General features: G+C 39.1%; 1 protein-coding gene across 1 annotated transcript in view; it reads left to right on the forward strand.

The window, feature by feature from the left end:
* Positions 1 to 22,018, forward strand: part of NRDC (nardilysin convertase) — a 74,743-nt gene that overhangs the window by 45,222 nt on the left and 7,503 nt on the right. The window contains exons 11-22 of the mRNA XM_080658032.1: positions 1,419 to 1,496; positions 3,361 to 3,481; positions 3,560 to 3,618; positions 3,875 to 3,929; positions 10,206 to 10,310; positions 11,801 to 11,924; positions 13,017 to 13,103; positions 13,715 to 13,834; positions 15,014 to 15,065; positions 16,991 to 17,141; positions 20,049 to 20,176; positions 21,650 to 21,812. Coding sequence (XP_080514158.1) covers positions 1,419 to 1,496; positions 3,361 to 3,481; positions 3,560 to 3,618; positions 3,875 to 3,929; positions 10,206 to 10,310; positions 11,801 to 11,924; positions 13,017 to 13,103; positions 13,715 to 13,834; positions 15,014 to 15,065; positions 16,991 to 17,141; positions 20,049 to 20,176; positions 21,650 to 21,812 — 1,243 coding nt within the window. The remainder of the gene's footprint in view (positions 1 to 1,418; positions 1,497 to 3,360; positions 3,482 to 3,559; positions 3,619 to 3,874; positions 3,930 to 10,205; positions 10,311 to 11,800; positions 11,925 to 13,016; positions 13,104 to 13,714; positions 13,835 to 15,013; positions 15,066 to 16,990; positions 17,142 to 20,048; positions 20,177 to 21,649; positions 21,813 to 22,018) is intronic.

The raw sequence follows: 22,018 nt of genomic DNA on the forward strand, positions 1-22,018 counted from the left end.
TAAATGAGCTTTCTTTGGGAGCCCCTTCTTCACAAAAATCAAGTGTTTATCCCTCCAGAGTTACCAAATACAGTACAGTTAGCTTTGTTCAGATGTGAATATGTAATCAGCTGGGTTCATTCTTTAACTGATTTGCTCCCCTCCATCAGTCTCACTATAGACGTAATTCAAATTCAGACTTTCAAAAGTGTTGTGTTGGTTTTGGGGATTGCTTAACATAGTTGAAATCATATTATATTTTGACTTTTAAAGTTTACTGAATGTAATTCTATGAAGTAACTTTAAAATTTAAGAATGTTAAATTTCCTAACACAGTATATTTTTCTGTATTTTGTTTTGGTAGAAATATATTTCTGAAATTATAGTAGAATCCAGTGGGAAAACAATATGAATAACATAATATATAACTACTCAGGTTATTAAAGAATATCCCATATAATAAAAGCCTAATATGCTAAGTGTCCGATTGGCCATTCAACCAGTCAAAGCATAATATGCTAATGATATGCTAAGGCCGCTCAACCGCTTGCTAGGACGTGCACTGATCACCAGGGGGACAGACGCGCCGACTGGTAGGTTATCTTGCTGCTTGGGTCCAGCTGATCAGGACTGAGTGAGATGGGCTGGACACACCCTGGAGCTCTTCTGCAGCCCCTCCCCAGCTGGCCAACCTCCTGCGTCCCTCCCAGCCCCAATTGTGCACTGGTGGAGTCCCTTGGCCTGGCCTGTGCCCTCTCACAATCCAGAACCCCTCAGGGGATGTCGGAGAGCCGGTTTAAGCCCAATCCCGCAGGCCAGGTTGAGGGACCCCACTGGTGCACGAATGTGCAATGGGCCTCTAGTTATTATATAATAAAAGCATTTTCATGAAAACCCCATGAGAAAGTAGTTAGATAAATGAAGAGAAAAAGAAAAATATAGAGAGGCTAAACTTCCTGCTCAAGAGCATTTACTTAAAGGAGAAACTAAAACTATAACTTAGATTTTCTGACCTTTAAAGCAACACATTTCAGTTTACTGAAGAGCATGATGGAATACTGAAAGCTTTTACAGATGCAGAATGATTCATATTGCATTAGGTTCTAAAATGATAAAAAATCTGTATTCCACTTTGAGTGAAACAAAAATGAAAGATTTTATTATGCGAGGTAAGTTTGGTGTCCAAGAGGAAAAGTTAGTAGTCTTAAATTTTGGAATGATTATACTCATTTAGTGACTTCAGGTGAAGTTCAATTTTACCATGTTTTCTGTTTTTATCGTGCTATCAAATTATTTATATTTTCATGTGTAGTGGAATTTATGTAAGAATAAGTTTATAATCATATTCTCAAATATCATAGTCTCAGGAGTATGATCTTCTTGTGTATTAATACCTTTTTTAAAAAAAATTTCTAACCTTAACATTTTTTTTTTTAAAGAGTAAAGCCACTTCATTATATTTCTTGGCTGGTTGGACATGAAGGCAAAGGCAGCATTCTTTCTTACCTTAGAAAAAAGCAAGTATTCAATTAATGAATTATAGCAATCTCTGAAAAATAATAGACAATAAGTGTTAATATAACCCATTCTTTTCTCTTTTTGCTTTATCAGCCAGGAAGCCTAGAATCAAATCTAATGCTTAATTATAGTCACTTTAATAACTAATTTTATTTAGTTAAAATGTGTTTTTATTGACTTATTAGAGAAAGAGGAAGGGAGAGGGAGAGAGAGAAAGAGAAACATTGATGTGAGAGAGTAACATCGAACAGTTGCCTCCCGCACACACTCCAACTAGGGATTGAGCCTGCAACCTGGGTATGTGCCCTGACTGGAAATCGAACCAGTGACCTCTAGGTTCATGGACGACACTCAACCAACTGAACCACACCATCCAGGGCTAACCTAGATTATTATTATTATTTTTAAAATATATCTTATTGATTTTTTACAGCAAGGAAGGGAGAGTGATAGAGAGTTAGAAACATCAATAAGAGACAAACATCGATCAGCTGCCTCCTGCACACCTCCCACAGGGGATGTGCCCGCAACCAAGGTACATGCCCTTGACTGGAATCGAACCTGGGACCCTTCAGTCTGCAGGCCGATACTCTATCCACCCAGCCAAACCTGTTAGGGCTAACCTAGATTATTTTTATGGCTGTTTTATATTTGTGTATTTCCTTGGAGGTCCCCTTTTAGTCCATGTTGGAAGTAGTTGTACACAAAAATTAAAAAATCATAAAGTAATAGATTATAGAATTACATCAAAAGTTAGCTCTAACCAAGAATTTAGATTTGAAGGAAGTCAGTTATTTAAATGTTGAGGATCGCCTTGCCGGTTTGGCTCAGTGGATAGAGCATCGGCCTGCAGACCAAAAGATCCCAGATTCGAATCCGGTAAGAGCACGAACCTTGGTTGCAGGCACCTCCCCAGCCCAGGTCCTAGTCGGGGCTCATGCAGAAGGCAACCAATAGATGTGTTTCTCTCACATTGAGGTTTCTCTCTTCTACTCTCTCTAAAAATCAATGGAAAAATATCCTTGGGTGAGGATTAACAATGAATGAATGAATGAATGAGAATGAATGAATGCATGCATGCATGCATGCTGAGGATCTCCAAGTTTTTGTACCCCAAAAGGTAGACTAATGAGAACTTCATTGGGCAGATAAATCATAAAAGTATGTGGGACTGTGAACAGTATACTAGTATGCAGAATGTTTCCTAATGCATTTAGGCACGTGTTTAAATTGTCTAGTCAAATAATAGAAATATTGCTTTAGCATCAGGACAAATACATTAAAGTAATTCCTTGTTTGACTTTTTTATACACTAATTCAAGAATGGAAAGGTACATGATAAATTTAAATAAGTACTTTAAAACATTAGTGTGTACTAGAACATTCAAAGAAAGCTGAGAGGGCAGGGTTATTATAAAATAATAATGATATTAGGTACATATATGCCTTACACAATAAATGTAAAATGCTTTGAGATGTGCATAACCTTTCTACCTTACTAATATTATTAGAATTTCCCACTCTCTTCTGGCTTTCTCCCTCCTTACTTTAGGTTCTTAATATTTTGCTTTATCTTCAACAAAAATTACTATTGCTTCATAAAACTGTTAATGTTTTACTATTTTGTAATATAAGTTTCTGTTAAGCAAATAAATAAGGCTATCATTTCCTGTTGTGATTCCCAAATGTACTGCAATTCCTTGGGAGTCTTTGTGCTTTTAAACTTCCTGTTGGAAAGCAGGTTTGCATCAAAGGCTGGACTTCCCCAAGTTTTACAAAGAAAGCTTACCTATTTTGTTAATTTGATGTATTTGCAGACTATCAGTCCCAATATATTGATTGATTAATTTTTCCTGACTATAGGTGCTGGGCTCTTGCACTCTTTGGTGGAAATGGTGAGACAGGATTTGAGCAAAATTCTACTTACTCAGTGTTCAGCATTTCTATTACATTGACTGATGAGGGTTATGAACATTTCTATGAGGTAAGTAATTAAAATGGAGGGTTTTAAAAATATAGATATCACTTTATGCAAAAATGTAATCAGATGTTTTGTTTTTAGGTGGCTCATACTGTTTTCCAGTATTTAAAAATGCTGCAGAAGCTAGGCCCAGAAAAAAGGTAATACATACTTATTAGAATTAGGCCAGGAGTTAATCCTAGTATGTTTTAGCCTTTAGGCTGCCGGTAGACATGTTTTAGTCCTGCTTTGATAATTTTTCAGGCATTTCCTACTTAATTTCCTATATTGGCTCCATAGTCTTATTCTCTACATGTAAATGGCCAGTCTGCTTATTTTTATGCTTCTCTTTTCTTGTTGATGATTCTAATGAGAAATTTTAATATGTTTTATAATTGTAATTTTCTTCCTTCATAGAATTTTTGAAGAGATTCAGAAAATTGAGGACAATGAGTTCCATTACCAAGAGCAGGTACTGGAAGTCAAATTCTTTTTGAAAGTTTTATGTGACCAAGTTGAAACTGGTGTGGATATTGTTCCTCTTTTTGGAAGTGTCATTGGAGTTCTAATTTTGCCTCTCTCTGTCATGTGAGTCTCAAGATGGCCTTGAGTCTATCTAGTTAACTCTGTGTTTTTGAATATTTATACTGAGTAAGAGTGAAGGATTAGGCAGATTGACACAAATCATATTGTGTGGTAATCTGTGTAGGCATCCATCTGTCTATCCCTTCGATAAACATTCATGGAGAGCTTGGTATGGTACTTAATATTTGGGGAGTTCAAATATTTGTAAAGACATTCTACAAGATAATGAGTAGTAATAACCATATATGTTAGAAACAGTGCACTCTAGGATTTCTGGATAAGGAGAGCATTTGTCTTGATTGGAATATGACTAGGGAAGGTTTCATGGATATGATAAATTTGAATTAAGTTCAGGATTAAAAAATGCTTAAGTTTTGGCCCTGACTGGGTAGCTCAGTTGGTTAGAGCGTTTTCCAATATGTGTGTTCCTTCCCCAGTCAGTGCACATACAAGAAAGAATCAACCAATGAATGCTTGAATGGGTAGAGCAGCGAATTGATGCTACTCTCTCTCTTGCCCTCCCTCCATCCTCTTCTCTCCTCCTCTCTCCGTCTCCCTTTCTCTCTCTAAAATCAATCAAAATTGCCCTAACCGGTTTGGCTCAGTGGATAGAGCGTCGGCCTGCGGACTGAAGGGTCCCAGGTTCGATTCCGGTCAAGGGCATGTACCTGGGTTGCGAGCACATCCCCAGTGGGGGGCGTGCAGGAGGCAGCTGATCGATGTCTCTCTCTTATCGATGTTTCTAACTCTCTATCCCTCTCTCTTCCTCTCTGTAAAAAATCAATAAAATATATTTTAAAAAAAATAAAATAAAATCAATCAAAATTAAAAAAAAAATGGATAAGGTTTGGATGCATTCTAAGCAATAGGAAGCACATCAGTGGGGAGCTCTGGGATAATGTGAAAAAGTGAATGATCCTTCGTGTCTGTGGCACAGGGTATATGAAAGAAAGGTATTATGTAAGGCTGAAAGGTAAGGAATTTCGAACAGGGTTTTTAAAACAAACCCTTTTGTGCCTTGGGTTCCTTTTGAAATCTGTTCAATCCTATGCATCCTTCCTCAGAATAATAGTTCATCCCTCAAACTTTTTAAACTCTCAGAAAAAGCAGTACAGTGATCACTGGTATATTCCTTACCTGCATTCACCAATTGCTAATATTTTGCCATATTTTATTTTTTCTCTTTCTCTCTTTATATATATGTATGTGTGGGTGTATGTGCATTTTTTCCTCAAAACATTTGAGATTTAATTATAGATATTACTGTACTTTGCCCCTACATTTTAAAGCATGCATCTACTACAAACAAATGTATTCTCTTGCATAATCTGACCAAAATTGTCACACTCAGGCAATTTAACATTGAAACAATATTGGCCCAGCCGGTATGGCTCAGTGGTTGAGCATTGACCTATGAAACAGGAGGTCACGGTTTGATTTCTGGTCAGCGCACATGCCTGGGTTGCAGGCTTGATCCCCCGTGGGGGGCATGCAGAGGCAGCCGATCAATGATTCTCATCATTTATGTTTCTATCTCTCCACCTTTCCCTTCCTCTCTGAAATCAATAAAAATATATATATTTTAAAAAAGAAACAATACTATTAATTACACAGTTCATAGAATAGTATTTCTAGGTGCATAGAGTAAAATACAGTAGTTCCAAGGAAATATTGAAATAAAGTACTTTAAAAATATCATATTTTTATTAATACAGTGAATAAGAAGGTTTAGTGGTAGGTGTAATAATTATTACAGTTTTTAGGTAGCAATGAGTGTGATATTTTAAAATATCTGCAACAATTATATTGCGATTTCTTTTTTTTTAAATTTAATAAATCTTTATTGTTCAGATTATTACAATTGTTTCTCCTTTTCCCCCCCATAGCTTCCCTCCACCCGGTTCCCACCCCACCCTCTGCCCTTACCTCCCCCACACTGTCCTCATCCATAGGTGTACGATTTTTGTCCAGTCTCTTCCTGCACCCCCCAAACCTCTTTCCCCCTGAGAATTATCAGTCCACTCCCTTTCTATGCCCCTGATTCTATTATATTCACCAGTTTATTCTGTTCATCAGATTTTTTTATTCACTTGATTTTTAGATTCACTTGTTGATAGATATGTATTTGTTGGTCATAATTTTTATCTTTACTTTTTTCTTCTTCCTCTTCTTAAAGAATACTTTTCAGCATTTCATATAATACTGGTTTGGTGGTGATGAACTCCTTTAGCTTTTTCTTATCTGTGAAGCTCTTTATCTGACCTTCCATTCTGAATGATAACTTTGCTGGGTAGAGTAATCTTGGTTGTAGGTTCTTGGTATTCATCACTTTGAATATTTCTTGCCATTCCCTTCTGGCCTGCATAGTTTCTGTTGAGAAATCAGCTGACAATCGTATGGGTGCTCCCTTGTAGGTAACTAACTGTTTTTCTCCTGCTGCTTTTAATATTCTCTCTTTGTCTTTTGCCCTTGGCATTTTAATTATGATGTGTCTTGGTGTGGTCCTCTTTGGATTCCTTTTGTTTGGGGTTCTGTGCCATTCCTGGACTTGTAAGTCTATTTCTTTCACCAGGTGGGGGAAGTTTTCGGTCATTATTTCTTCAAATAGGTTTTCAGTATCTTGCTCTCTCTCTTCTTCTGTCATCCCCATAATTCGGATGTTGGTACGCTTGAAGTTGTCCCAGAGGCTTCTTACACTATCTTCAACTTTTTGGATTCTTTTTTCTTTTTTCTTTTCCGGCTGAGTGCTTTTTGCTTCTTTGTATTTCAAATCTTTGACTTGATTCTTGCGTTCCTCTAGTCTGCTGTTGGGTCTCTGTATAATATTTTTTTATTTCAGTCAGTGTATGTTTAATTTCTAGTTGGTCCTTTTTCATAACCTTGAGGGTCTCGCTAAATTTATTGGCCTTTTCTAGGATATTCTTGAAAAACCTTATAACTGTGGTTTTGAATTATATATCCAGTTGTTTGTTTTTCTCCATTTTTTTTGTTTGTGATCTGTTCCTTTGTCTCCGCATTTTCACTGCTTCCCTGAGTTGGTAGGGTAGCTTTGTGTGCTAGGTTTCCTATATGGCCCAGTGGGTCGGCCTCCCCAGTTAACCTGAGGTGGACACTCTTGGTGCACCCCTTTGTGGACTGTGTGTACAGCTTTGTTGTAGTTAAGTCTTGATTGTTGTTGGTATCACTGGGAGGAATAGACCTCCAGGCCAGTTGGCTGTGAGGATCAGCTGTGTCTACGCTGGGAGAAGTTCGGTGCTGGAGACAGCCTTATGGGATCAGACTTGCAAAACTGCAAAAGCCTCTGTGCTCAGCTTGGATGGGGCGGAGTCTCAGGGTGGAGCAGACAGTCTTGGCTTCCCGTCAGCCCTGTCCTTGTGCACGCGCCTCCAGACCTCTGCCTTCTGCGGCTCCCCTGAGTTTCCGCCTGACAGTCCAGATTCCCCCCGTAAGAGCGTGGGTCCCCAGGGGCTAGCCCAGAACTGGGATTCAGTGCAGTCGGAACTGGGGTTCAGTGCAGTCAGGAGCTTCCGACTCCCTTCCTCTAGGGAAAGCCTGCGACAACCTCCGCATTCAGTCTTCTCTGCGAGCACTTGCGCGCTTACGCCTCCAGACCCCTGCCTGCCGCGGCTCCCCCGAGTCTCTGGGTCTCCATGTGCCTTTCTCTCTACCTGTCAGTCCAGACTCCCCCTGTATGAGCCTGGGTCCACGGGGTTTCGCCCGGAACTGGGGTTCAGTGCAGTCGGAACTGGACTTCAGTGCAGTCGGGAGTTTCCTTCCCCCTTCTGCCAGAGAAAAGTCAGCCAGGCTCTCAGCCGCCCTTCCTCTCTGCGCACGTATCTCTGTACCTCAGCCCTTTGCCGCTCCTCTGATTCTCTGTGAGCTTTTCTCTTTCCTTCTAGTTGTAGAATTTCCACTCAGCCAGCCTTCCTGTGGTTCTGGATGATGTCCGTTCTGTCTTTTAGGAAAGGAAATTAATTAGAAGAAATATTTTAATATCGCTATTCGCCCTTTCTCTTTAATAGAAGTGTCAACCAAATTCATGATTGACAATGATAGATCAAAACACACACATGCGATTGGCACCAGCAAGAGCTTTATATGTATTGTGCAAGCGCGAGTCAACTTAGCCTTTTATATATATAGAATAAACTGGCTTAATTAGACCTGTTTTCTGATGTAGCTAAACTTTTTCCAGCCCAGTGAAGCACCCCAACTTCTCTTCCAGGTAATTGTCAGCAACACAGCAGTAAATATCAACACAAAGCAGATTATTATTGTAGATCACACAGGGAGAACAAAGGGTAAAATATTTAACTGCAGCAGTGTTTGACTATATTCTGTGCAGTGAGAAAACCTGAAGTCATTTTCAAGGTCCGCCATTTCTTATTTTTCAGTTGGGTCAAGTTTCTAAGCTTTCTAAATCTCCATTTTCCAGCTAATGAAAGAAAGTCTCCTATCTACCTACTCCAGGACTTCTGTGAGGATTAAATGAGATGAGGCATGGGAAAACACTTCACAGACATTTGGTAAAAGTGTGAAATGTTTCCACCTGTGTTCCTGGCTGAAGAAACTGCAAGGAGGCTAGTCGCTAGGGAGAGGAAGCCGGGCGTTGCTACGTGACATCATTACCTGGAACCCACAGCAACCGTTTCTGGGCTGGGCTGTGGGCTGCATTTTGCACCATGGGGTCTAGGCAGCATTGGCTGCGATTTGGTGGGGTGTCTAACCGGGGTGGTGGTGGGGCCTGTGTCGCACTTGGGGGAAGCTGAGTGTTGGTTTGTTGGTGCCAGGTCCGTGGTGCTGGCCAGTGTGCATCACAGCAGCTCCTGCATTGAGCGTCTGCCCCCTGGTGGTCAGTGCGTGTCATAGAGACCGGTCGGATAGTAGGAGGGACACAGCATATTAGCCTTTTATATATATAGATGGCTGGTAAAAATAACTGATAAAAAAATTAAAACAGGAGGAGGAGGAGTCATTTTAAACAATAATAGCACTTTAGTTACTAATTTACTTATTGATTCAGAAATGTTTCCTGAAGTATGGGTGGGTGAGGCTAATAGTGAATCTTTCTCTTTTTTCTTATTCTATTTTTTCCTTATTCTGTTTTTATGTGATATTCCTATGGTCTCTAATTTGGTGTATGCTAGTCTCATTTTTCCTCCAGGGATGCAGTAACCTTCACTTCTTTTCTGTCTTCCATTAGCTGTGAGAACAACCCATATTGTCTAGTAAAGGACTGGGTGGTGTGGTGTTTTGGAAAGAGTGTTCATTACTATGTTAGGAGGTCTGAGTTCTAGTATCTAAACTGCCTGTCACTTTTTCACTGTGTGACTTTAGGCAAATTACCTAATCAATCTGAATATATGTCCTCATTACAAAATGTGGGAATGGAACCACTTGATTCCACTTGGTTCAAGATTCTGTGCATTAAATTGAAATAATATGGTGATTAATATAATTTTTTATATAGACTTATCACACATTTTGATTTTACATTAATTTGGCTCATGGTTACAAATAGCTTTTATTTTATTATTATTTTAAAATATATTTTTATTGATTTCAGAGGGGAAGGGAGAGGGAGAGAGAGAGAAACATCAATGATGAGAGAGAATCGTGGATGGGCTGCCTCCTGCACATCCCCTACTGGGGATGGAGCCCGCAACCCGGGGATGTGCCCTTACCCGGAATCGAACCAGTGACCTCCTGGTTCCTGGGTCGATGCTCAACCACTGAGCCATGCCAGCCAGGCTACAAATAGCTTTTAGGTCATAGTGCTGCCATGATAAAATGAGGAAGATCCTGTCTTTAGGGACCTCACTGCATTGTGGGGCACTTGACATATAAACAGCCCATATTGTGATTTTACAGTTAAGTCTTATGATTGTTCTCATGAAGAGGCTGTGATATCATTAGAGCCTGGTGTGTGGGAGGGTTCAGGAAAGGCGTTTGGAGGTGTGTTAAGCTCCTTAAGGTAGTAGCTCTGGTTATATATCATTTTGGAATTCTGACCATCAGTTTCTTAAGCTGCAGCTATGTTTGGGTCTGTCAGTTTAGAAGCTTTGATGCATCCTTTTTTTAAAAAAAGAGAAAAAAGTATTTGTGGCAAATTAAGAATAATAATGGGGAGTTTCTGGTGTGAAATAATTTTACCTTTTTTCAGACAGATCCTGTTGAGTATGTGGAAAACATGTGCGAAAACATGCAGCTGTACCCTCTGCAGGACTTTCTCACTGGAGATCAGCTTCTTTTTGAATACAAGCCAGAAGTAAGGAGGTTTCCATTTCTAACACTTAACATTTAGAGAAAGAAGGTTGAGAAAGTGCAGGAAAGTGCTTAAGAACCGTGGGAATGGAGAAAGCTTAATTGTATTTAGTCATGTCTTGGTTGTTTAAATCGAAGAAATTTCAGTAGTTTTGTGGATAATTTTCCATGATACTTGTATATGATTATGTTTTAATAAAAGAAAATGAAGTCCTTTTTCTTAGGTACTATTTTCACCATTTTTCAAGTATTGAAACATCTACTTAAATAGTTAAAGTGATTCCTAAAAATTAAGTGCTTTGGTTGCTAAGCATGGTTAGAGAGTTGTTTAGCCTTACCCTTTAATTCATTTGGAGATACTGCACAATTAAATTGTAATCATTTTGAAAATATTTACAAGAAAAATAGAGTCACTGAATTCAAAATATATATGATTTATACATAACACTATATACACATAAAGTTGGTCAGGAACGTTCCTCCACTGTTCCTGGGAAACAAGTAATTTTGTTTCTTATAGAGTAACAGTTCTCACAGGGGTGATTTTGCTCCCAGGGGATATTTGTCCATATCTAGAAACATTTCAGTTGTCATACTGGGGTTGCTCTTGGCATGTAGTGGTTAGAATCCAGAGATATGGCTAAATATCCTACAGTGCTGAAGACAGCACCCCACAACAAAAAATATCTGGTCCAAGATGTTAATAATGCCAAGCTTGAGAAACTTTGATGTAAGGTAAAACATAACTACTCATTTTAAAGAGGGTAGGGAAAGGGAAAGGAAGAAGCAGCAACCATACCTTCTCGTCACCTCCCCAGGATGGTTGTGCCCAACAGTCCAAATGCTTTTTTCTGAACTACCATTTGTCATTTTTTCCTCAAAGAAATGATATTTAAATGGTAGGTAGCATTTCAAAACTAACCCATAAAACTTTGTTTCAGTTCTTGTCACAGCTTAAAGATTATTGAAGTAGGCCCGACATTGGGATTGTTTTTACTGTTTCTTGGGTGTGAGATGGCAGTTAAGAGTATATAGTCTTTGGAATCATGTACAGACTTTTTGTCACTTCTAGCTGTATTCTGTACAGATTACATAATCTTTAACCTGAGCAAATTATCTTTAACCTCTGAAGCTATGTTATTTTCTATAAAATTGGTGTACCTTAGGGTTGTTTTTAAGATTAAAGGAAATAACATATGTTAAACATTATCTCACACATAGTGAAAACTTAGTGATAACTATTTTTACTGGTAATACTGTTTCTGTATATGATTGGAGATGAGTACTGCTTATATAGCGTTATCTAGAAACATTTAAACAACTAATAGTCTAATGAAGTTTTATAAATTAGGGTGTTCATGGACTATAAACATTTTCATTTACATCGAGATCTTGGGGTGTTTAACATAACATAATGTGGTTCTACCTTTTTAACAGAGATGTATAGGTTACAGTTGTTAATGTGTCTCCTCCCCCATTCCCATCTCTTATTAGGTCATTGCTGAAGCCCTTAATCAGCTAGTTCCTCAGAAAGCAAATCTCGTTCTGCTGTCTGGTGCTAATGAGGGAAAATGTGACCTCAAGGAGAAATGGTTTGGAACTCAGTATAGTATGGAAGGTAAAATATTTTGAATAATTGTCCTACATAATTAAGGTGTATCTGACTAACTTGGGAATTTTTATTTCTTAATAATTTGACTGATACCTGGCTGGAGTGATTCAGATGGTTGGAGTGTCATCCTGTGCACTGAAAGGTTGCTGGTTTGACTCCTGGTCAGGACATATACCTAGGTTTCAGGTTCAATCCCTAGTCGGGGCACATATGGAAGGCAACTGATTGATGGTCTCGCTCTCTCATTTTGGTATCTCTCTCTCTCTCTCTCTCTCTCTCTCTCTCTCTCTCTCTCTCTCTCTGCCACCCTCCCTCCCTCTACCTTCCTTTCTAAGCATGTCCTCAAGTGAGGATTTTAAAAATAAAATAAAAAGATAATAATTTGTCTGATAGTTCCTGTAGGGAAAAAGTATATGTATTTTTAGATTATTTTGAAATGAAAATTACTTCTATGCAGGAAATTATTTACTGCTATGATTATATCTATATTTATTAGATAGTAAAAAAAAATCCTGTTGTCTTGATAGTTAGGGGGCAGTTTTGAATATGTTTTAGAAAAGTACATCTCAAACTTCTTCAGTGTGCATGTATACCACCTGGAGATCTTATTAAAATATAGATTCTGGCCCTGACTGGTTTGGCTCAGTGGATAGAGCGTCAGCCTGCGGACTCAAGGGTCCCAGGTTCGATTCCAGTCAAGGGCGTGTACCTTGGTTGCGGGCACAACCCCAGTAGAGGGTGTGCGGGAGGCGGCTGATTGATGTTTCTCTCTCATCGATGTTTCTAGCTCTCTCTCCCTCTCCCTTCCTCTCTGTAAAAAAATCAATAAAATATATTTAAAAAAATATATATAGATTCTGATTTAGTAGCTCTGGGGTGGGGCCTGAGATTCTGCAATTCTAACAAGCTCCCAGGTAATACCAATGCAGCAGAGACCACACTGAGTAGCAAGAGTCTAGAATGCCTAGATATGTCAATCACAGGTTTCCGAAGAAAGGAGAATTGATTTGTGAAAGCCAGTTGTTGATTGGTTTGTTATTGAAAGAATTCTGAACATTGCATTGTTTATTGGACCAATTTGTTTTTCCGTTTCTACAGATGTTGAAAACTCTTGGGCTGAACTGTGGAAGAGTAATTTTGAATTAAATCCAGATCTTCATCTTCCAGCTGAAAACAAGTACATAGGTCAGTGAAATAGCTATCATTATACATAATCCATCCATGTTCTCATAAAAATCACCTGTATAGAACAGTGTGTTTTACAAAGAACCATTAGGTTCATATTTGAGTTTCCAGTAATACTCTGGGATGGGCATTACTGTTTTCTTACTTTTTTGAATGAGAAAACTGAAGCTCAAAAAAGCAAAGCAACTTGTCCAAGACTATTCAGTTGGTGAATGGAGGAAACAGGACTTTAACATAGATTTGGGGAATCTCTGAAGTATTTGTTTTTGCTTTATCATAGCTGATCCTTTCATTCAGTCTATGTAGGAATTACCATTATCTCATCTGGTTGTTTTAAGTGTTTTTCAAACTACAGATTGCAACCCATTAAAGGGTTGTGAAATCAGTATAATGGGTTGTGATGTCAGTGTAATCGTTGTGAAAGCATTTAAAAAATCAATTAGAATGGAAAATAGCAAAATGTTTAATTGCATAAAGAAATAATATTATTTTAAGAATGTTTGTTTCAGATTTCACAAAGAAAAGTTTACCTAGAATTCTGAAACCAATTATGGATTACTAGGAACCCTGCTAATATATCTGAATGAGTTATTACTCTTTTCTTTTGTTAGCCTCGGACTTCATGTTGAAAGCTTTTGATTCTCCTGAGACAGAATACCCTGTTAAAATTGTGAACACTCCACAAGGTTGCCTGTGGTATAAGAAAGACAACAAATTCAAAATCCCCAAAGGTAAAATTTTCCATCCCTTAAAGAAGTGAAATAAGTGTTACAAATCTTTTTTCATTTTGTAGCAAATGTTTTTCCTTATGTCTATCATCTACCTCCCTTTTTTCTTCCCCTTCCATTTGAATACCTTTTCTAGGTGTATCTGTCAGATCAATACTGTGTTCCTGTGCTATCACAAAAATCCTGTAGACACTACAGATTCTAGGAAATAAAGATTCAAACCTAACATGAAATTGTTTTTCAGATATTTTACTTTCAGTTTAATGAAAGCACAGTCAGTTTTTTTGGCCATTTTAGGGAATAGGTACTTTTGAACATTGGAGTGTTGTCCAGTACACCAAAGGTTGTGGGTTTGATTCCCAGGTTGTGGGTTCAGTCCCCTGATGGGGCACACACGGGAGGCAACTGCTTGATGTTTCTTTCTCCCCTTTCCTCTCTCTCTAAAATGAACAAAAACATATCCTCAGGCGAGGATTTTTTAAAAAATGAAGTAAGAATACACTGAAGGAAATTATTCTTAGACATCGTAGCCTCATCCAGCATTACAAATGAGAAATATTCTCTGTATATCTACCTCCCTCTACTGTTTTGTTTTTTTTCTGAATAGAGGAAGCATAGTATACAGTTAAACAGACTCTAAAATTCTTTTCTTCAACATGGTAGCCCAAAGTGTGTTGCTTTTTTTTTTCTGTTCCTGTGCATAGCATAGGAAATTACTGAAGCAACCTGGAATTAAAGACTGAGTGTTCTTGTTTTCTTGAATAGCTTATAAGAGTTTCTAAAAAAATGTTCTTAACATTTATTCAGCTTCCTTGGAAAGGCTCTGTTATAACTTTCTGTGAACATTGGGATTTTTCCTTTAATGTTATTGACATGTATATCTCTGTAAACATTTTCCCTGACTAATGCTATTGATAAATATGAGTATTCATAGGTCTCTCTGTGTATCTGTCTGTATATCTGATCTTCCGGTAGATTAAAGTGTGCCTTTTGGTCATTATTTGGAATGGTAAATATTACTTTTTAAAGAACCTCTAAGGATAAAAATGTAATAAGGATTTAAGGATTAGTAGCTTATTTCAGAATTTTTAAAAAGCATGATTTTGGGCATAAATAGCAGATACATAAACTATTTGAGTCCTCTGTTCTTTATTTTCTTATCTATAATCTTTTTTCTTTCAGCATATATACGTTTCCATCTGGTCTCACCTTTGATTCAGAAGTCTGCAGCAAAGTAAGCAATTGACCTCTTTTCTAGAAAAAATACTATTATTGAAAATTATTTTGTTTCATTCTGAATCATTCTATCATTTTCTCTATCAGTACCTGGGCTATGCTGCTGATTATGTATTTTTTCTGTGCCCAAAACAAATTATTTGGATCAATACTAAACTTTGAACTGGAACTGTGGCTACTGCATTTCCAGTGCTCATTTGTGAAACAGGGCGATGGTGTAGACTCATCATAGACTTAGTGTAGTGGTCGGCAAACTCATTAGTCAACAGAGCCAAATACCAACAGTACAACGATTGAAATTTCTTTTGAGAGACAAATTTTTTAAACTTGAACTTCTTCTAATGCCACTTCTTCAAAATAGACTTGCCCAGGCCATGGTATTTTGTGGAAGAGCCACACTCAAGGGGCCAAAGAGCTGCATGTGGCTCGCGAGCCGCAGTTTGCCGACCACTGACTTAGTGGATTGAGGTAGTTCCTTAGATATTAGTTTGGGTTAGCTTCCAGTCTATAATGAAGACTAGTCTGTTGATCCTGTAATTAGGGACTGCCAGAGAACCTGATTATGTATGCTTTGTTCTTAGCAAATTACTTATATACTAGAGGCCCAGTGCATGAAATTTGTGCATGGCAGAGGGCGGGGGTGTCCCTTAGCCCAGCCTGCACCCTCTCCAATCTGGGACATCCCTCTCACAATCCAGGACTGCTGGCTCCCAACCGCTCGCCTGCCTGCCTGCCTGCCTGATTGCCCCTAACTGCTTCTGCCTGCCAGCCTGATCACCCCCTAACCACTCCCCTTGCCAGCCTGATCAACGCCTAACTGCTCCCCTGCTGGCCCGATTGCCCCTAACTGCCCTCCCCTGCCAGCCTGGTCACCCTTAACTGCCCTCCCCTGCCGGCCTGGTCGCCGCCAACTGCCCTCCCCTGCCGGCCTGGTCCCCCCCCAACTGCCCTCCCCTGCAGGCCTTGTCCCTCCCACTTGCCCTCCCCTGCAGGCCTGTTTCCCCCACCTGCCCTCCCCTGCTGGCCTGGTCCCTCCCAACTGCCCTCCCCCGCTGGCCTGATCGCCCACAACTGCCCTCCCCTGCCGGCCCTCTGTGGCGGCCATCTTTGACCACATGGGGTCAGCCATCTTGTGTTGTTGGAGTGATGGTCAATTTGCATATTACCGCTTTATTATATAGGATTTATTTAAATAGCTGCAATGTAGGAGGTCAGAGAGCTTAAAATATTCCTGAAACAGCCCTAACTGGTTTGGCTCAGTGGATAGAGCATTGGCCTGCGGACTCAAGGGTCCCAGGTTTGATTCCGGTCAAGGGCATGTACCTTGGTTGCAGGCACATCCCCAGTGTTGAGTGTGCAGGAGGCAGCTGATCGATGTTTCTCTCTCATCGATGTTTCTAACTCTCTATCACTCTCCCTTCCTCTCTGTAAAAAATCAATAAAATATATTTAAAAAAAATATTCCTGAAACATAGGAGGTGCTCAGGAAATTATATTGTGTTTCTCAGTTAAAATCCAACCTTAAAATGACAACCAAATGATTACCTTCATTTTTCCCCTCAGATTTTTAATTTGTCAATCAGGAAAGCTAGGCCTCAGGAATAGTCAGAGCCTTTAGGGTAGTTGCCTTTGATGCCTTTTACACTTACCTCACTGTGCAGCATTAATATGACCATTTCTATGTGTGCATGAGATGAAAAAGATTGGGAAGCACTCTGAAGGTAGTTGTTCTATAAATGCTCCTGTGAAACTGAGTCCTGGGTAAGCAGTATTTACCTTGAGCTCAATAGTATATACTTTTACATTCTGGAGAAGTGAGTTAACATCTTTGTAAAAGTGAAGTTTCTTATTCTAAATCAAAGCATATATTTTCATGTCTATTTCTTGCCAATTAACAATGATGTTTGCATTTTATATTCTCAGTGTGGTCCTCTTTGATATCTTTGTTAATATCCTCACCCATAACCTTGCGGAACCAGCTTATGAAGCAGATGTGGCACAGCTGGAGTATAAGCTGGTAGCTGGAGAACATGGTTTAATTATTCGAGTGAAAGGATTCAACCACAAACTACCTGTAAGTGCAAGTGCTGTTTTCCTCATAGAGAACTTTACAATTTCATATTTATATTTGTTGCCCCTATAGCACCAAGCATAGAGGCTTGTGCATGGAGTGCTATACATAGAAATAAATGTTTATTAATTAATAATGTTTATTATCATGTTTTCTTGGCTGGTGACAGCTATTTTAAATTTGGCCACACATAAGAGCAACAGATATTCATTACTTAGTAGCAATGCATGCAACACTGACAGGCAAATGACACATTGCCTGACATAGAGTAGAAGTCAGATGTTTGTATTCTTTCTTCCTCTTATACTCTATCTCATTGTTTCAAGTATGTGTATTTTGTTTCTTAGTTCTAAGTTTATGAGCCTTTTAGAAACAGGATCCTGTATCCTGTCAGTAGTTTGTCTTTTGGTAAGGAATGTGCTCCAGTGTCACTTTGTCTAAAACTTCATAAGCAGAAGAAATAATACGGGGTGCTAGCTAAGAGGATTAGATCATTAAATACCAGGAAAGTAATATAATGTATCTAACAACAAATTTTATATCTTGATTTCTCAGGTATAAATCAATATAAAATAAGATATAAAACCATATATTAAGGTTTGGGGAACTTGGCTCACACAAAAAAAATCTGGAGGAAAGGACCTGGCAGAGGTTAGATCTGTGCGAAGAGGTGATAGCGTCCTTATCTTAGCAACAATGCTAGTGAATAATATAGTTCTCTTTATACCTTCATCCCTGTCAGTCTCCTCAGAGAACAAATACTGGTCTTAGGAGGATATACCATGGAATATTTTACTTTTGTCAACTTTCAAAGGCCTACCTATAATGTAGCTTAAGATCCAAACAGATGAAAGCCTAAACAGAAGGCAGCTTTTCAAAATACGGACCATAGAAAAGTATTTGAGGGTCTTCGTTTTCTGAAGCTTACCCAGCTTTAATATTAAAACCTGAGATAGCATATAAATATGTAAAACTCAAGACCAGTTTTACCTGTAAAATGTAGATGCAAACTTTAAAAAATTTGAAAAAAAAAAAGGTAACAAAAAGAATACGTCACTATGACTGAGTGCTAGGAACACAAAAGGTTGGTTGTTCAGTATTAGGAAGTTGATGAATAAATAACAGTTCGAATGAGAAGCACGACAGGCAGACCTCAGAATTTTGTGGGTTTGGTTATAGACCCCCACAATAAAGCGAGTTCTGCAATGGCTACTACATTAAAGTGAAAAGAATAAAAGAAATAAAATAAAAACACTTGGAAAAGAAAAAATATTTTTCTTTGCATATGATATGGTTGTATTCTTAGAAAGCCTAAGATGCTACTAAAATTATAAAAATAACTTGTGGCTTGTCACAAGATCAATATATCCAAATCAATGGCTCTTTTTCCTATAGTTGCAATAACTACTTAGAAATGATGGAAATATTTGTAATATTGAAAAAACAACAAAATACATAGGAAGAAATAAGAAAAATGCAGAACTAGTCTAAAGAAAACTATAAATCTTTTTTGTTGTTGTTAATCCTCACCTGAGAATATTTTTTCTATTGATTTTTTTTTTCTTTTTAATCCTCACCTGAGGAGTTAGGCCTTTTTTTCCATTGATTTTTAGAGAGTGGAAAGAGGGAGGGGGACAGAAGGGGAGAAAGAGAGAGGAGGAGGTGAGAGAGAGAAACACCGATTAGTTGCCTCCTGCTTATGTCCCATGGGCCAAAGATCAAGCCTTCAACTGAGGAACATGCCCTTGACTGGGAATGGAACCCACAACCCTGTGGTCTGTGGGTTGATGCTCTAACCATTGAGCACCAGCCAGGGCTCTTGATTGTTTTTCTTTTTTTTAATCCTTACCTAAGGATATTTTTCCATTGATTTTTAGAAAGAGTGAAAGGGAGGGGTGGAGAGAGAGATCGAGAGAAACACTGATGTGAGAGACATCAATTGGTTGCCTCCCGCACGTTCCTACTGGGTCTTGGGATCAAACCAGCTACCCAGGTCTGTGCCCTTGACAGGAATTGAACCCTTGACCCTTTTGTCCGTGGGCCAACACTCTAACCACTGAGCACACCAGCTAGGGCTATAGATCTTATTGAAGCATATAAAAAAAGACTTTAAGGGAGAGAATTAGCATGTTTCTGGATAGGACACCTTGATAGAAAGTTGTCATTACTTGAAAATTAATATGTAATACTAGAGGCCCGGTGCATGAAATTTGTGCATGGGGGGGGGATCCCCTCAGCCCAGCCTGCACCCTCTCCAACCCTCGGACATCCCTCTCTCACAATCCTGGGCCGCTGGCTCCTAATCGCTCACCTGCCTGCCTGCCTGGTCTCCCCTAACTGCCCCCTCCCTGCCAGCCTAGTCGCCCCTCTCTGCCCCCCCTGCCAGCCTAATTGGCCCCAATTGTCCCCCATGCCGGCCTGGCCTCCCCTCACGGCCCCCCCACCGGCCTGGTCGCCCCACACAGCCTGCTTGTTCAGTCGTTTGGTTGTCCCTCACTAACCCCCTGGCCGGCCTGGTCGTAGGCAGCCATCTTGTGAGGGTGTGATGGTCAATTTGCATATTACCTCTTTATTATATAGGATGCAATTACTCCCAATTATAGTCACATTTGGGGGGGCACTTGGGTTATTGATAAAATTATTTTCAAGTTCATATGGAAGAAAAAAATGTTTAAGAATATCCATGAAAATTATAAAAATAGAAGAATCATTGCTCCAAATTTGATGGTTATTGAGGATTTTAGCCCCTGGAAATTCTTTGAGTCATCAGTACTTCTCTTATGTCTCCCACAATGCCTATTACCATTTGGGTCCCTGGTAAAAACCAATGGAAATCATCCCCACCATCCAAAAAAACGTAGTGGATTTCCATGCTTTTCCACTTAAAGTGCTTCTTTCTTTTCTTTTTAGCTACTGTTTCAGCTCATTATTGACTACTTAGCGGAGTTTAATTCCACACCAGCTGTCTTTACAATGATAACAGAGCAGTTGAAGAAGACCTACTTTAACATCCTCATCAAGCCTGAGACTCTGGCCAAGTGGGTACACATGGGATCAGCTTTTATTTTGAAGGCCTGAAAGTATTTGCCTTCCTAGGGGTCAGTTGTGGGGGCTGAGGCTATAGTTTTACTGCTAATTTTCAGGCTTGTTCGAATTGTGCTGTGGTTTAAGAAACCAGGCCATGGGATTATAGGATTTCTAAACCCAGCTAAAGTAGCTGTGAGTAGGACTGAAAGTAGCCCACTATACTTAATTAGAGGCTGAAGGTAAAAAGGGTGGTTTTTCCAAAGTATGTAAGTAAGTAACAGTTAAAGAAGTTATGGCTTTGTTGTAGCTTAGAATTAATTGCCTGCTGGTGATACTTTTGTGTTGGGTGCTGGGATGAGTAGCTGAGATAAATTGCTTAACATATCATTTATCTATCTAGCAATTGCAGCTATCCAGAAAAGAGCTAAAAGACTTCTGGACAGTCTGTGTACTAATGCTTAAACCCTCTGCTAATAAGCAGCCCCCTTCAGCCTTCCATCAGAGCCTGTAGCCTATAGGGTACCTTTGTGTGAATCAGGAGAAATACCCTCTTGGGGTACCCTCTGTCAGCTTGTGGAGCCTTTATGGGAGGGAAAAAATTCCCCTCTGAGCAGGCCCAGCCCTTTGTGCACATGGTTTGCAAGCCCCCACTTTACCTCCTTGCTGTGCATCTGCAAATGGTAAACAGCACAACCTGATATAGAGGTTCTGCTTTTGATAGTAATAATGAGCCCGTAAATACCCAAAATTCAAAAGCAGGGAAGTTAAGAGTTGGACAGGTAGTAACTAATAATCTGATTATTAAAACTAATAACCAAATATAAGTTGGCAAGGGGAGTGTCTGGAACTGTTGAAATGTTGAGAAAACAGCCCTGTGTGTGCAATTACTCCTGAATGCTACTTTATCAAAATGTGGTAAAGTAATAATAATACCTTTTTACTGAAGATTCATTATTTTATGTGCTAGACCTAAGAACATTGTGTATTTATTTCTCACCAAAACACCATTATTATTTTTCTTGTTTTATAAATGAAGAAATTGAGTCACAGGTGACTTGCCGAAGTTAAACAGCTTAGTGTGGGGTCAGGGTCAGTCTGAATTTGGCCTAAAGCTACTACCTGTATTATATTGTCACTTCAGTAATAGATATCTATAAAGGTGACTTCTAGTAATTAGTAAAATGTTAGATTTTAAATAAAAATAGTAATAATTTTAAATTGGTGTGCAACTCATCTGGCAACTTATGTGAAATATTTTATTTTGCAAGTGTGACAGATTAAAAGTGAGTTTGTACCATTGAGGAAATCAGTGTAAAAGTTTATGTGTGCAATTTTAAATCCTTTTTGGTGATTGTTTCCCCATCTCAAATAGTGATAGAAATTGTTTCTCTTTAAAATATATCTGTAGAAATTTAACAAAATCTCTCTAATACCTTTAAGATTCATATCTTACAACAAAATATTTTTTTCTGCCCTCTGTACAGAGACGTGCGGCTTTTAATCCTGGAATATGCCCGTTGGTCTATGATTGACAAGTACCGGGCTTTGATGGATGGCCTGTCCCTTGAGTCTCTGCTGAGTTTTGTCAAAGAGTTCAAATCCCAGCTCTTTGTTGAAGGCCTGGTACAAGGAAATGTCACAAGCACAGTGAGTGTGAGGTGTTCTGTTGCTGTTAGCCAGGTCTGAATGCTTTTGTGGGCTCTGGAATTGCATTAGTTCTTCCCTGAAGCTCTGTGGGTTTGGCAGGCCAGCGTTGTCATAGGCCAGTGGTCGGCAAACCGTGGCTCACGAGCCACATGCGGCTCTTTGGCCCCTTGAGTGTGGCTCTTCCACAAAATACCACAGCCTGGGCG

Source organism: Plecotus auritus (genome assembly GCF_963455305.1).
Source record: "Plecotus auritus genome assembly, chromosome: 2".
NCBI classification, from domain to species: Eukaryota; Metazoa; Chordata; class Mammalia; order Chiroptera; family Vespertilionidae; genus Plecotus; species Plecotus auritus.